Source organism: Vipera berus, assembly GCF_964194415.1.
Source record: "Vipera berus genome assembly, chromosome: 7".
In the NCBI taxonomy this organism is placed as follows: domain Eukaryota; kingdom Metazoa; phylum Chordata; class Lepidosauria; order Squamata; family Viperidae; genus Vipera; species Vipera berus.
In genome coordinates, this window is record NC_138209.1 from 68,723,987 (window position 1) to 68,740,709 (window position 16,723).

Genomic DNA, 16,723 nt, shown 5'->3' on the forward strand with positions numbered 1-16,723 from the left:
ACACATTAATCACTGTCCATTTTGAACAAATGGACAGTGATTAATATTTGTGTATGTAGTAGAAAGTGGAAACTTGAGACTTCACAAGTTTGATGCTATATGGAACAAAACTGGCTGAATCTGGATGTTCTGCTTCTGTTCTGACACCTCCTCCCAGAAGGTAACAAGGAAAACAGGTCGTGAAGAGGATGAATGGTGTCCCAGGCAATCCTGTAGACCTTGCTCAAGGATGGCTTATATGCCATGTTTGATTATACAGTATTTATTTATCGACTTTATAAGCCACCCAATTCCATCACAACTTTGAAGGCGTGAACTAATTAAAGCAGAGTGATATAAAACCAGACAAGAACAAATGTACAGATAGAACACCAATTCTATCAGATCAAACATCACACGAGGGAGCCATCTGCCACGCTAGCTCATTAATTCAGAAACTGATTGGGTGTTTTCTTAGGCTTCCAAATGTAAATAACATTTTATTGGAGCATCTTGTTACAAAAATAGCCTGGGTTTTATTAGGGCGTAGGAAAACCTGAGAGAAGCCAAGTCAGACTGATTATGTGCCATCAAGTCAGCGTCAAGTCAATTCTTACAGATCACACACAGACATTTTCTCCAGGATGACCTGTTCCTGTCTGGTCCTTCAGGACTTCAGGTGCACTCACAACTACTGTGCTACTTGGATGCTGTGTGCATTCAGTTTGCTTCTGGTCATCCTCTTTTCCTTTCCAATTTTCCCAGCATTATAGACTCCTGAAAGAGTTGAGAATATGTCCAAAGTATGATCATCATTAGCCATGGCAAATCTAGACAGCACACTAAAAAACAGACACATCAGCCTGCCAACAAAAGTGCATATAGTCAAGGCTATGGTCTTCCCAGTTGCAATGTATGGCAGTGAAAGTTGGACCATAAGAAAGGCTGAGCGCCAAAGAATTGAGGCCTTTGAACTGTGGTGCTGGAGAAGACTCCTGCGAGTCCCTTGGACCGCAAGGCGATCAAACCGGTCAGTCCTAGAGGAGATCAACCCTGACTGCTCTTTAGAAGGTCAGATCCTGAAGCTGAAACTCAAATCCTTTGGCCACCTAATGAGAAGGAAGGACTCACTGGAGAAGAGCCTAATGCTGGGAAAGATCGAGGGCAAGAGAAGAAGGGGACGACAGAGAATGAGGTTGGTGGATGGAGTCACTGAAGCAGTAGGCGTGAGCCTAAATGGACTCCAGGAGTTGGCAGAGGACAGGAAGGCCCGGAGGAACGTTGTCCATGGGGTCGCGATGGGTCAGACATGACTTCGCAACTAACAACAAATGATCATCATTTATGTCTGGTTATTTGTGCCTCCAGAACTCTGGATTGAGTTGTTCTGTGAGCCTCGTGTTTCTTTGCTTGGCTTCCCAGGAGTCTGCTCCAACTCCAGAGTTCAAAAGCATCAATACTTTTTCTACTCTTCATTATCCAAATTTAACTTCCATAGAGTCTCACGTGGACTGTACCATTCTGATGTTTGTAGAGATACAGGTACTCCTCAAATTACAATGGTTCATTTAGTGACCATTCAAAAGTTACAGTGGCGCTGGAAAAAGTGACTTAGGACAATTTTTCACACCTAATGACCGTTGGCAGCCTCCCCATGGTCAGGTGATCAAAATTCGGACACTCGGCAACTGGTTCATATTTATGACCGTTGCGGTGTCCTGGGGTCACGTGATTCCCCTTTTGCAACCTTCAATGGGGAGGCCAGATTCGCTTAACAATAATGTTACCAACTTAATCGCAATAGTTCACTTAACAACGATGTCAAGAAAGGTCGTAAAATGGGGCAAAACCCCACTTAACAAATGCTTCACTTAGCAACAGAAATGTTGGGCTCAATTGTGGTCTTAAGTCGAGGACTACCTGTACACAAATCATCGCATCTGAATATATTTTCCAAGGCCATCTTGATTAGTGTACCAAGTTTTAGTTTGTGGCGTATTTCTTTGACTGCTGGTCGGTTTGCTGGGAAAGCTGGTGGCATAAGACGGAGGCTATCCACCTTTTACGTATTCTACACAAGTACATAGCTGTTCTTCCTTCCTTTGATGACCTGGAGCCAGTCTGTTTCTCTATGTTTGATCCAGACTGTGGCTTCCTGAATTATCTGTAGCTGTTGCATCAAGACAATGAGATGTCCTGAAATTCCCGTTTTTCTAAGCACGTTCCACCACTTGACATGGTCGGTACAGTCCAAGGCAAAAGAACACATTGTGGTCTTCCTTTTGTTATTCTTTGGTTTTCTCAATTTTCTAGGGTACATTAGCAATAATGTTTCTTGTTCTTTGACTTATTCTAACGCCGGCTTAAACATCTGGCATCTCCGTCCCATTTAGGACTCTGATCTGAGTTGGACAATCCTCAGCATTATTTTAGTAGTATGTAAGAAGTCCGGCTAACTTCAATTGATGGCTAATCTGTGTACCGCTGATTTGTGTTCCTAACCAGAGTCTCAGCATTCAGACACTGCATGCTTGATGATGTCCTTGTGTTTCTTATTCAGATATATCAGTATTATTTTAAAGTAAGTGTCTGAATGTGTGATTTGGAACATAAACCGTATTGAATTAAGTACACAGTACACGTGTGTATATATATATATATATATATATATATATATATATATATATATATATATATATATATATATATATATATATATATATATATATATATATATATATATATATATATATATATATATATATATATATATATATATATATATATATATATATATATATATATATATATATATATATATAATTTGTAGTTTTACTTTCAGTAATGTCATCTGTGGGCTCGAACACATCTGTGGATTGTCCCTGCAGTGGAGTGTTAAATTACAGTAAAGGTAATAGGACTGCTTTGTTTTAATATAATGAAAACTTGTTTTATTTTTTGCTTTGTGCCAAGGCAAAATTGATGTGTCCAAGCTGAACCAGATTTACAGCAGCCACCTGAATTCTCGAAAAAGTGACAGCACGCTAAGCGAACAAGAACTGTGGGAAGGCTTGCAGAGGCTCTGGCAGGTAGTCCCATTAAACTGCATTATTCACATATCAAAAGAATTCTCTTAAATATCCATATTTTAGTCATTTGAACAAGGGAGAGAAGAACAGGAATGAATATTCTTGGGTCTCCACATGGTATGGGCTGTATCTTCTCTCACTGACTTGGATTCTTTGCAACAGCTTTGAGGAAATCATTACATTGCCGTAAAAACTCAGAACTCAGATAATGGTAGGCAGTTGTAATGAATAATGCTGTGCCCAATGAGCCATTAATGCTTGCCTCTCTGGGATAAGTTGAAACGTGACTCATTTTGTAATAAAAAGCATGGCCAAAATAATTGAACAGGTCCAGCTTTTCTGCGTAAATCGAATATCAAATATTCAAAAGACCCATTTTTATTCACTGCACCTGTTTCTAATTTATTACAAGTGTCGAAGATTAACTGCCCTGTCTAATAAGCAAGCATCGGAACGGGATTAAATTAAATTAAACACTGAGCTTCTAATATTTATGAGCTAGAATCCATATGCAAGTGGCAATATATGCATTCCAATAAGTTGCATCCTTCTAAGGTGGCTTGCATGTTGTTTCCCTGTATACTGTAAAATTATAAAAGGTAAAGGTAAAGGTTCCCCCGCACATGCGTGCTAGTCGTTTCCAACTCTAGGGGCCGGTGCTCATCTCCGTTTCAAAGCTGAAGAGCCAGCGCTTCTCCGAGGACATCTCCGTGGTCATGTGGCCGGCATGACTAGACGCCAAAGGCGCACAGAACGCTGTTACCTTCCCACCGTAGTGGTCCCTATTTTTCTACTTGCATTTTTACGTGCTTTCGAACTGCTAAGTTGGCAGAAGCTGGGACGAGTAACGGGCGCTCACTCTGTTACGCGGCACTCGGGATTCGACCCGCCAAACTGCTGACCTTCTGATCGACAAGCTCAGCGTCCTAACCCACTGAGCCACCACGTCCCTATAAAAGTGGCTACAATCCTTTATAGAAGTTCCTACCCATTTTATTCTGCTAAGATGTTCAACCTGTAACGCATACAATTGGATCAGAGGCTACATCCAGAAATGTCCATGGATTAAGCATATCAGTCAGTCACAACTTTCCTCACATGTTGGCTTTATTCTCATCATTTCATTTTGATACTGTTTTCCCAGAGGTTTTTATCTGCTTTCGAAGATTTAAAGATAGTGTTCTTACCTGGCTTCAGAGAGCTGGTGTCTCTTCTTACGTAGTGTTTATAGCCTGTCCTTCCTTCTCTTTTGAGTCTGTTGTGTCCCTACTGCTTTAGATTAGATCAGGGGTGTCAAACTCAATTTCATTGAGGGCCGCATCAGCATTGCGGTTGCCCTCAAGGGGCCGGGTGGGTATGGCCTGGGTGGGCGTGGCCTACTGGGTGGGCGTGGCTAGAGTGCGTATGGCCTACTGGGTGGCCGTGGCCAGCTCTCCATCGTTCGCATCAAGGGTGCCTATGGGGGCCTGGGCAGGAGTGGGACAGATCTGAGGGTCTCTGGCAGAAGGAGGGTCTCTGGGCCAGGGCCAAGGCAGTGGGGGCTGTTCCCTCACTGTTTCCAGGATGTCTTCGCGGGCCACATGAAACCACTTCGTGGGCCGGCTCCGGCTCCCGGGCCTTGTGTTTGACATGTCTGGATTAGATTATTCACTTGCTTTGCTACTAGGTATGCATGTCTGATGTAAGTTAACGCCTACATGATCACAAGTTGTTTCTTCCTTTCTCTCCCTCTGCTCCCAGTCTATTCTTAATCTTCCAGATGGCTCCAGTTGTATTTTGGAAGAGTCACAGTTCTTGCCTAGTGGTGGGGATTCTTTAAAATCGCTACGGCTGCATGATGAAATCGAACGCATGGTAGGTAGGCCTATTCCTGACTTAATCGAAATGATTCTCAGTCGTTCCCTCCGTGAGATCTACAAACATCTCCTAAAAGCAGCTTTCCCAAGTGAGAAGCTTCTCGTAAGCGGTCATGGTGCTGTAAAACGAAAACTGAGTGACCCTCCCAGTGAAGAACCAGATAATCAGGGTGTGGAGCTTAAACCCGGAAGCACCCCGAAAACTGAAGCGGCCACCGTAGGTTTTATTGCAGTAAGTCGAGGAAACCACTTGGTGTCTGTCAACGAGCCTGTGAAGAGCCAGACTGAAGCAGAACAGGCAGAAAAGAAAGAAGCCTTGCAAAATAGCAACATCCGTGCAAACATAACAGGAGGCTATTCCGCTGAAGAAAATTTGGGTGAAGCATACCTTGGTGAAATTACCCCCAAACTAACGATGCACATAAGATGGACATCGGACCTTGGCAAGTGCGTTGATGCGTCTCCACTACTCGTAGTCCCAATTCCCGACAAATCATCTGCTTTGGTTTATATTGGATCTCATTCTCACGTGATTCAAGCGATTGGCTTACATTCGGGCAAAGTCAAATGGACCAGAAACCTTGCAGACCGGGTTGAGTCCTCCGCGTGTATATCTAAGTGTGGAAACTTCATTGTTGTTGGTAAGTATTCAAAATCCTTGGCGGTAAAGTATAAGCGGAAAATCAAGAGAGTGATATTTTGACACATCAAATGCAACGAAGAGCGTTGCAGGATCCAATCTGGGTTGGACACCAGGAGTCTTCTGAGCTTCCGGACTCATCCTGGCTCTCACGCTCAGGGAACTTCTCTCTAGCAGAGCCTGTGCTTTGGGCTACTCTCCGTGTGGTATTTATAGGGTGCCCGTTGTGTGTGGCCTTTTAGATGTCGATTGGGCCGTTGATGACCCCCAACTATCACGTCGTTGGCTGTTATTTCCTTGTGCTGCCAAGCCCTTAGGACAGGGGTGTCAAACTGCCGGCCCGTGGGCCAGTTGCATCATGCAGAGGCTGCACCCCCCTCCCCCCCCAGCTCCAGCAATGTGGAAAAAAGTCACGATACATCGTGACATATGTGTCACATGACGTGGCGAGTTTGACACCTGTGCCTTAGGAGGATGGGCTCCAGCATTAGTCCAAAAGCTCGGAAGACCTAAACCTCTGGTCCCTGGTTGGATCCTGCAATATTATCCTGGGACACGTCTATTTGCCTTCATACGTGAACGAACAGTATTTGTAAATTCAACAACGATGACTTTTATGAATTCACCTTACTCGTTTGAATGTTTGAAAACTGGTTTAATGGGCTATAGCGGTTAATTTTTGTCTGCTGCAAATGAAATGAAGTATATACAGGTACTATGTGGGGAAAAGTATTTTGAGATTAGACACCCCCCCCCGCCCTCCCGCAGAGTCAGAAAAGAGCAGCGGGGGGCTCCAGAGAGAGACCAGCATTGGCAAGATGGCGGACATAGCGTCACAATCCAAACTCTGATCCTTTGGCGTAGGCCTGCCTTGCCAATTTTCACCACAAGGCATCCAGACCTTTCTTGTGATCAGAGCTGCCTGTTTTGAACGTGAAAAATATTTTTCGCACCTCTGATTAGAACACTTTTCCAAATGCACCTGTTTTCTGGGGCTGTGATTTTATGCAGGCTGTTACAACGGATTGGTATATGTGCTCCAAAGCAGTAATGGGGAAGTCCACTGGGCATTTCCCACGGAAGACGCTGTGAAGAGTTCTCCCGCTTTAGATCGTTCCACAGGATTATTCTTCATTGGATCTCATGACCAGCATATATATGCTTTGGATATATACGTAAGTAAATGTGAATATGTCGAGAGCTAGTTTGGTCCAGATGGATTAAGGCAGGGGTCCCCAACCGCCGGGCCACAGCCTATTCAAGGTGCTGGTGATGACCTATAAAGCCCTAAATGGCTTGGGTCCGGGATATCTGAGGGAACACCTGCTGCCGGCATCAAGCTCCCTTCGTCCTGTGCGCTCCCACAGGGAGGGTCTCCTCAGGGTACCGCCGGTAAGAGATTGCCGGCGGACAATACCCAGGGGGAGGGCCTTCTCTGTGGGTGCGCCGGCCCTTTGGAACCAGCTGCCTGTAGAGCAGGGGTCTTCAAACTTGGCCCTTTTATGACTTGTGGACTTCAACTCCCAGAATTCCTCAGCTAGTGTGCCTGGCTGAGGAATTTTGGGAGTTGAAGTCCACAAGTCATACCAGGGCCAAGTTTGAAGACCCCTGCTGTAGAGCTTAGGACTGCCCCCGACCTCCGTTCATTCCGCCGGGACCTGAAGACCTGGCTCTTTGAGCTCTCTGGCCTGGACTGAGGGTATTAATTGGGGTTTTAACTGGTTTTAACTAGGTTTTTTTATATTCAAGGTAATCATTTTAATTGTTTTAAATTTTGTAATTGTAGTATTGTTTCTTTTAAAAAAAACTTTGTGAACCGCCCTGAGTCCTACGGGAGAAAGGCGGTATATAAGTCTAATAAACTAAACTAAACTAAACATTACCGGACCACAGCCCTTCCGGAACAGGGCTGCACAAGTGGCAGGCAAGTGTGCGCCACTTGTGCAAATGGAGTTACATACTATGTGCGCTTACCGGCTGCTAAAGTGGAACCATCCTCTCTTCCCCACCCCATTTCCCCTCGCTGCTGCCACCGGTCCACAAAGCCAGAAACTTTGGGATCCACTGGGTTTAAGGGCATTGAGCTAGAAACCAAGAGACTGTGAGTTCTAGTCCTTCCTTAGGCATGAAGCCCCCTCGGTTTATTTTGGGTCTGTCACTCCCTCTCTCTCAGTCCTAAGAAAAAGGTCATGGCACACCAGTTTGAAAAGGTTGCCAAGAAAACTCTGCACACCTGTCAGGTAGTCAGCAGGAATGAAGACTGACTCAGAAGGAACAAAATTGAAAACAAACCCTAGGAATGTTGTTATTCATGGGAATGTCTTCCAGCCTAGTCTCCATTTCATCTCGAATGCCACATCAGAGCACTTAGAACTGCAGCCTTAGATATTGAGGTTTATAATCTAATTCCAGTTCCAGAATATATTGTCGACAGGAGCTATAGATCATAATCAGCTATTATCCTTGCTTGGGTTTTTTAATGGATTGAATTAAAAAAAAACTTTAGGCACCACTTCTTGTTTTAAATCTCCCAAAATGCAGCGCTGACAACGCTAGCTGTTTAATTATTTAACCACGCCATTATTATTTTTTGCTTCTGCTCAGAAAAAAAAACCACGAAAGATCATACACATTTCCAGCCTGTGGTTCTTCATTCATTGTTTCCTCCATTGCCTACACCAGGGGTAGGCAACCTCGGCTCTTTTATGACTCGTGGACTTCAACTCCCAGAATTCCATGCTGAGGGGAAAGGGAGAGGTTTCCAAGCTGAGCCATGCTGGCTCAGGAATTCTGGGAGTTGAAGTCCACAAGTCATAAAGCGGCCTAGGCCAGGGTAGGCAACCTTGGCTCTTTTACGACTCATGGACTTCAACTCCCAGAATTCCTGAGCCAGCCATGCTGAGGGGAAAGGGAGAGGTTTCCAAGCTGAGCCATGCTGGCTCAGGAATTCTGGGAGTTGAAGTCCACAAGTCATAAAGCGGCCTAGGCCAGGGTAGGCAACCTTGGCTCTTTTATGACTCGTGGACTTCAACTCCCAGAATTCCTGAGCCAGCCATGCTGAGGGAAAAGGGAGAGGTTTCCAAGCTGAGCCATGCTGGCTCAGGAATTCTGGGAGTTGAAGTCTACGAGTCATAAAAGAGCCAAGGTTGCCTACCCCTGGCCTACACCAAGCAAGAGCTTGCTACTTGTTGTGCTACCTTTATTATGCATGCAAGCTATGCTGCAGCATTATTTTAAACAGAATATTTGAGGTACGTCCTTGTGTATTTGGTGTTAAGTTTATGCTGTACAGCAGATCATTCTTCTGGAGAGAAGCAATTTAAATACTGACGTAATAATAACTATTTGTCTACTATAATGTGTAAGAATCAAAAGAATAATGTTGGAACGGATATAGATTTAGGAATTGCTACAGAGCACAAGAAATCCAGTTTGGTGTCAGTATAGAAACCCAAGAGCCCAGCCAGTTCTGGTCCTGCCTTAGTCAAAAAGATTGAGTAACCTTGGATGGATGGCAAACTACGGTACTTCTGAAAAATCTTGCCAATAAAACTGCAGGGATTTGTCCAGGCAGCCTCTGAATCATAAGATTGAATGGGGGGAAAAACCCCACCAAAAACCCTGAGCATAAAAGATTCACATAAAGAGAATATAATATTTTGAAATGGATTGCTCTACAGTAAGACCCTGTATGTTAACCTTAAGTTAAGGTGAGTCACAGCGTGAAACATATAAATTTTTTTTGACAGAAGAAGGAATGTGTTTGGAGGTTACACTGTGAATCTGGAGGAATATTTTCTTCTCCTCACCTAAATCTGTTGCCACATCACCTGTACGTTGGTACTCTGGGAGGACTGCTACTTGCTGTTAACCCTGTACGTAACTTCCTAATTCTGCATGTGTGAGGTTCTAGATTCACTAAAGGCATTAAAAACTCAAGGGGGTTCGGAGAAGGGAGAAAATATTTGGATAATAACATTACAGTTATTGAACATATACCCCTGTTCTTTTCCGATGCAAGGTTTTCCAACTACCTTAGCATATATTAATTCAAAGTAATTATACAAATTGGACGTGGTGGCTCAGTGGGTTAGGACACTGAGCATGTCAATCAGAAGGTCGGCAGTTTGGCGGGTTGAATCCCGAGTGCCGCATAGCAGAGTGAGCGCCTGTTACTCGTCCCAGCTTCTGCCAACCTAGCAGTTCGAAAGCACGTAAAAATGTAAGTAGAAAAATAGGGACCACTACAGTGGGAAGGTAACAGCGTTCCATGCGCCTTTGGCGTCTAGTCATGCCGGCCACATGACCACGGAGACGTCCTCGGACAAGCGCTGGCTCTTCGGCTTTGAAACGGAGATAAGCACCGGCCCCTAGAGTCGGAAACGACTAGCGCGCATGTGCGGGGGAACCTTTACCTTTACCTAATTATACAGATGGCACATGTTGAGGGATCAGAAGCTAATTATTTTACAGATCAGCTCCTTGTAATTTACCTCTTGTGGAATCGTCAGCAAACTATGCAAAATGGTATATAGTATATACAGAGATTACACAAGTAAAAATTGAGTGAGCGATTTTGCAGAGGTATTACGCTGCACCACTGAGCAAGCACTCTTCATTGTTTAATATGATTTCATGATGTCTTAACTTCAACCATAGATGCTTTTTCTTTAAAAGGTACGAAATATAAGAAAGCAGGGGCAATCAAACTCCTGCAGAAATGGACATGGTTGCTCCTTTGTTATGTGTTTTATAGATAGATTCCTACGTGCAGGAGGCATAGGGAATGACCTTGAAGGACAGAGCTGCTTAAGGAGGCCTTGAGTTCAGGCCAACCAAGTAATTTGAGAAAGCAGGGCCTTCCCTAACTCATGAAGATGACCTGAGGGAGGGGGAAGCACATTCAGACTTGCAAGATTCTATAACCGTGGTGGCGAACGTATGGCATGTGTGCCACAGGTGGCACGCAGACCCCTCTCTCTGAGCACGCGTGTCGTCGTTTCACTCCTGGGCCTTCAAGCTGGGTTTTATAAAACCTTTTCGCTTTAGGCCTCCGCTGCCGTGTGCAAAAAAAAAAACCTCAATCAATTTCAACTTCTCGCGGGGAAAAAAAAGATCTTGCAAAGTTGGAATTGATTGATTGAACTTTTTAGTCCCACCCAGTCGGCCATTACCACCACAGCCACGCCCACCCAATGGGCCACGCCCACCCGGCACCCGACCATACATAAGTGGTTTTTGGGTTGCAGTTTGGGCACTCGGTCTCTAAAATGTTCGCCATCACTGTTCTGTAACTATAGTTCTTACAATAAAAGTAGTCCCGTCCTATATGGCCTTGTTCTCTCCTATGATCTACTTTGTAAGGTTGAGATATAGGTGTTTCTGTGAACCTGAACTTAGGAAAATTCTTTTCCCCCATTGCTTTTTAGTTAGTTAAGTTAGTTAAGTTATTATGTGTGCTTGTTTCCAGTCTTTTGATGCCTTAATTTTCCCATTAGTTTAACATTTGAGCATCTTAAAAGGCAGCTTGTGTTAAATTGTTTGCTTTTGCAGGTTATGGGAAATACTGTTTGGAGAACCGTTTGTGGAAAACCTGTCTTCTCATCACCCCATTGTGACAAAGACTACGTATATGTTGGCTGTGTCGATGGAAATTTATACTGCTTTAGTCATTTTGGAGAAAAGGTTAAAATTATCGTATTATTGAATAGTTGAAACTTCTACAATAATTAGTTTAATCTGTTTTTTTTTACTATTAACTTTAGATTTGGTTTTTATGGTGCCCATAGAAGCTTCTTCTTTAACATCTGCCATTTTGCTTCCCACAATAGTCCGTTAAATACCTGTGAGAGTGGGGCAATTTAGGTTTGAAACTCTTTGAGAAAAGAATACGGTGAGAATTTTGCTTTTGATTTGTAGTTCCAGAATACAGAAAAGTACAAGACATTGTCAATGCAAGCAAAATGGTGCTCCTCTGGGTTATTCTTCTAATCCTTTGACACTTAATGTAGAAACTCTTGGTGGGAGAAAGGAAAATGGTATCCATTATTGATAGCTTCTCCATCAAACAATACTGAATGTTGTGACTGGGCAGTAGGTTCTGAGATTGTGAGGAATGGAGATGCAGTCATTGTTGCTGCTGTCACACTTTCCTATTGCCCAGGATCTTTTTTTTTCTATTGTGGTACCTACCCACTGTAGCAATCTGATAAAAAGAACCAACTGATTAATGTTTGTATCCTTCTTGGTCTCTCTTAATTATGCTTCGTTTAGCTCCTTCCATTTCCATTCCTTTTTTCCTCTTTGCTTCACTTCTTTTCACAATGTATTCTGCTCTTTTGAAGTGCCTAAAGACATTTTTGAATTGCTCTTTAAAAATTCTTCTTTCCTGTTCATTTGTTTTTCCTGCCGATCATTCACTATCATTAGCTCCTGTTTTTTCAACCACGTAAATAACTGCAAAGGATGCATACTTACGTGGGTTTGTCATTTTCCTGTGTATTTAAACATTTTGCCTTTTTATAACTATGTAAGCAACTCTCCCATATATCTCTCGATCCCATTTGGCCTCTACTGACAGGGAATGGCTGGATAGAGATAGATAGATAGATAGATAGATAGATAGATAGATAGATAGATAGATAGATAGATAGATAGATAGATAGATAGATGATAGATAGATGATAGTTAGATAGATAGATATAGATAGATAATGATAGATTGATGATAGAAAGATAGAAAGAGATATAGATGATAGATAGATAGATAGATAGATAGATAGATAGATAGATAGATAGATAAGATAGATGAGATAGATAGATAGACAGACAGACAGACAGACAGACAGACAGACAGACAGACAGACAGACAGATAGATCACTGCCCATCTTGAATACATAGGAGGAGGAGAAAGCTTTAGAGTTCACAAGGTTAATAATGTTATGGAACAAAACTGTGACCGAATCTGGATGTTCTGCTTTGGATACCACGGACCCCCCTCCTCCCAGAAGGTAACAAACAATGAAATTTATATATAATAAGTAGAATAATGACACCATAGTGACTGAGCATAGAATGTTACTGGGAAAAGATCCCTGACGCTGTACCAAACTGGACCGAGGAAGCCTTTGCTATGGTCTAAAAAGAAACTCTTTAAATCCCCATACTGATTCCTATGACACACTGGGTAAATTTACGTTTCTTCCATTCTTAGCGGAAATTCTGTAAAGCTAATAACCCAGTTTGTACAGAGCGCAATTTGGACACCCTTGTGCTGATTTCTGCAGAATTGTGTGGGCTTTGTCCTTTTATAATGACATAGCTCTCCTGGAAATGTTGAGGCATTCTGGGTGGGGGTTTTTTTAAATGTCACAAGAACCAACAACATTTCTCTATTTCCTGTGCTAAACATTGGGAAGGCGGAGAATTGGGAACTGGTTGCAATGCACTGCACTCCACATCTGAGCTGTTTTCCAAGCTGAGAATCTGGCCAGAGATGCATCTCGAGTAGTTATCTGGATTGTTTTGGGGTTTTTTTAAAAAAAAAAGCTCACACACTGAAAATTTCTTGTTGTCCCCCTTGTAAGGAAGCTGTTCTATGAAGAAACTTCTGTTATATTTAGGGTTACTTTTTCTGCATTGTTTCAAGCAATTAGTTAAATGCCTCAAGTTGGCCCAGTCCCTACTTCAGGGGTAGGCAACCTTAGCTCTTTAAGGACTCGTGGACTTGTCCACGAGTCCTTAAAGAGCCAAGGTTGCCTACCCCTGCCCTAGTTGAACGGGTCAGTGATTGTCATCTCAAGTCTCTCCTCTGCAGAAATCTGTAGCTCTTCCAAGACCATCTAGTTTCATTTTTACCATCTTCAGTAATTTCATATTATTTGCAAACATGGGTTACAGCCCGGATCGTTTATAATTCTAAATCATTTCTAAACCGGCACACTATTCTGTACAGTTGCTTAACAGACCCCACTCTTTGCATACAGTAATAAAGGATGTAAGGAACATTCATTTACGTCTAGAGTTTGGTTTCAGGGTTTTTTTTTAACTTGTTACTAATTCATAAGAGGACCCCACTTGTTGCCACCTGCTTGTTTTGTGATATGCATTCTATCTGAGGTTCTTTTTATTGTGATTTTAAATCATCCTGGAAAGATTTGACCATCTTGGTTTTGTTGGAGCTTTCTTTTGAAATCAACCATGATTGCTAGGCTTGAGTTCCTGAGAGGTTCTCACTTAGCGATCTGTTCAAATTGGTCTTGATGTTAGGATTAAATTCAAGGTTCTTCCTTTGACTTGAGTTCAGTAATAGATTGTTCTACGGTACAATGATCTATGCTGTTTGAGAAATATGCATTGACCCAAGACTACGCTACAGAAATGATTGTCCAAATGATCAAGGTTCTTCCTTTGACTTGAGTTCAGTAATAGATTGTTCTACGGTACAATGATCTATGCTGTTTGAGAAATATGCATTGACCCAAGACTACGCTACAGAAATGATTGTCCAAATGATCACTGCACTATCTTCATTTCCAGTATAACCTTGGTATACTCCCAGGGAACAGTGGTACAATTCCCATTCTACTAAATTACTTGTGGTTCAATGAAATATATCCTTTTAAATTGTTCTAGTTTGTTTGGCATGCCCAATAGGATCATTGCTGATTCTAAATTGAAACAATTTGCTGTATGTTCAGCAGGCCCTCTCAATAAGCAAAAAATATACAAAAATGCAATTCATTTGTTTAAGTATGATATATATTGGGACATATAATGAATTAGAGGAATTAGCCTATTTCTTTGCAAATATGGCGATAAAAAGTTGAATGCTTGTATATGCATCATAAACTCATAACAATGTATACAATGACAACTGAAATTTCAGTAACCTGTTTAATTTCTTATTACTGTCCTACAGGTTTGGGCATTTTCCAGCAGTGGACCAATCTTTTCATCACCCTGTGTTTCACCTTTTTCCAGAGATATATTCTTTGGGTCCCATGACGGCTTCATTTATTGCTGTAACAGGGAAGGAAATGTACTATGGAAGTTTGAAACAACATCAAGAGTTTATGCAACTCCATTTGTTTTCTGTAGTCCTAATTTGGACAGTAAAACATTTCTGGTGGTGACATCTACAGATGGCAGAATATGGATCCTGAACGCCAAGACTGGAGTGGCCGAAGGCAGAGGACAACTTCCAGGAGAGATCTTCTCTTCTCCTGTCACCTGGGGATCGACCATCGTTGTAGGATGTAGAAACAACTATCTTTATTGTTTAGATCTATCTTTATCTAAAGCTAATAGAACTCTGTAACACAATGAGCTTTTAAAGGTTTTTAATTTTCTACTTGAGAGCTAAATGTTTCCTTAGTACGAATTTTTTTGGTCCAATATTTAGGGGAACAACGCTCATTTGGCACTTGATTTAAAGCATTTTAAAGTGCCAAGTCAAAACCCTTAGAAATCTGGGAGTTAGTGCTGTGTATTCAGTGTTACATCCAAAATAGGATATGATTCTTCTGGAAACCAGACTGATGAATATTTATTTATTTATTTAAAAATTTAACGCATAGCTAAATATAAACACATTTTGGCAGAAATTACTTGGGGGTTGCGACTAGGGTGCAGGCATAAGGCCAAAAATTAAGCTATGTGAAAAATGCTATTGGATATTGCGCATATCTAAAGAAATTACACGTTCAGTTCAGGAGATTTTGGTATATAATAAATCTTATATACAGTATACTAAAGGGACGCGGTGGCTCAGTGGGTTAGGACGCTGAGCTCGTCGATGAGAAGGTTGGCAGTTTGGTGGGTCAAATCCCAAGTGCCGCGTAACAGAGTGAGCGCCTGTTACTCGTCCCAGCTTCTGCCAACCTAGCAGTTCGAAAGCATGTAAAAATGCAAGTAGAAAAATAGGGACCACTACGGTGGGAAGGTAACAGCGTTCCGTGCGCCTTTGGCATCTAGTCATGCCGGCCATGTGACCACAGAGACGTCCTCAGACAAGCGCTGGCTCTTTGGCTTTGAAACGGAGATGAGCACCTAGAGTTGGAAACGACTAGCACGCATGTGTGGGGGAACCTTTACCTTTACAGTATACTAAAATTCTAAGTATAATTGTGAAGGTTGTTAGAAAGATATTATCAAAAGAATACCTAGAGTTTATGACATCAATTTGCATTGATTTCACAGAATATGCAAGATTTCCTTTCTTACAGCTGCCCTTTTTATTTAAGGTGGTATAACAAGGATATTATAATGTGATATGCTGTATATGTCAGTGCAAAAACATCCAATGTTAGCAGTATAACATATGACAGTACAATCATATGATTATCATTATATAATGATATTGCTATATGGTATGGAAGAGTAATACCCTACAAAGAATAAGATTTCCCAAATTATGATTGGTGTATTTGCCACTTTAAGCCAAAAATAAGCCAGCCATCTTGCGACTTAGTGTGAGCTTGAAGCATTGATTATCCATCCCGAAACTGGGTTTTTCTTTGTCTCGAGACATTTCAGCAAAACTCTGGAAAAGCATTGCTCAGTCACCTTTTTTCTCCTCTCCTCCTTGTACAATTGAGTCCAAAATTTATGTTGTAAGCGAGGCCATTTGTTCAGTGAATTTTGTCCCATTTTACAACCTTTCTTGCCACGCTTGTTAAGTGAACCACTGCAGTTGTTAAGTGAATCTGGTTGCCCCACTGACTTCGCTTGTCAGAAGGTCGCAAAAGGCGATCACATAATCCCGGTACACTGCAACCGTCATAAATATGAGTCAGTTGCCAAGTATCTGAATTTCGATCATGTAACCATGAGAAATTCTTCAGTGGTCATAAGTGTAAAAATGGTCATGTGTCACTTTTTTTCAAGTGCCCTTGTAACTTCGAACAGTCACTGAACGAATTATTGTAAGTTGAGGACTCCCTGTATTTTTAAACAACGCTTAGTAATGCCAAGTATAGTTGCAATAAATGTGTTTCCTCCCATTACTAATTATCAAGGCTGGCTTTGCTAAAAGTTTACTTAACTCTTTCGTGGCTTTATGGTTTTTTAAATGAATCAGTAAATAAATAAAAAGTATTTTCTATAGAAACACAGCTATTTTTATTTATATAGAACAAGTTTTCAGTGATGGACCATTT

At 41.9% G+C, this 16,723-nt stretch overlaps 1 protein-coding gene across 1 annotated transcript in view; it reads left to right on the forward strand.

The window, feature by feature from the left end:
* AASDH (aminoadipate-semialdehyde dehydrogenase) overlaps window positions 1–14,914 on the forward strand; it is a 35,819-nt gene extending 20,905 nt beyond the window's left edge. The window contains exons 9-14 of the mRNA XM_081333192.1: window positions 2,953–3,068; window positions 4,809–5,565; window positions 6,576–6,739; window positions 9,314–9,439; window positions 11,118–11,249; window positions 14,485–14,914. Of these exons, the coding sequence (XP_081189318.1) occupies window positions 2,953–3,068; window positions 4,809–5,565; window positions 6,576–6,739; window positions 9,314–9,439; window positions 11,118–11,249; window positions 14,485–14,883 (1,694 nt within the window). The 3' untranslated portion in view covers window positions 14,884–14,914. The remainder of the gene's footprint in view (window positions 1–2,952; window positions 3,069–4,808; window positions 5,566–6,575; window positions 6,740–9,313; window positions 9,440–11,117; window positions 11,250–14,484) is intronic.
* The last annotated feature ends 1,809 nt before the right edge of the window (window positions 14,915–16,723 follow it).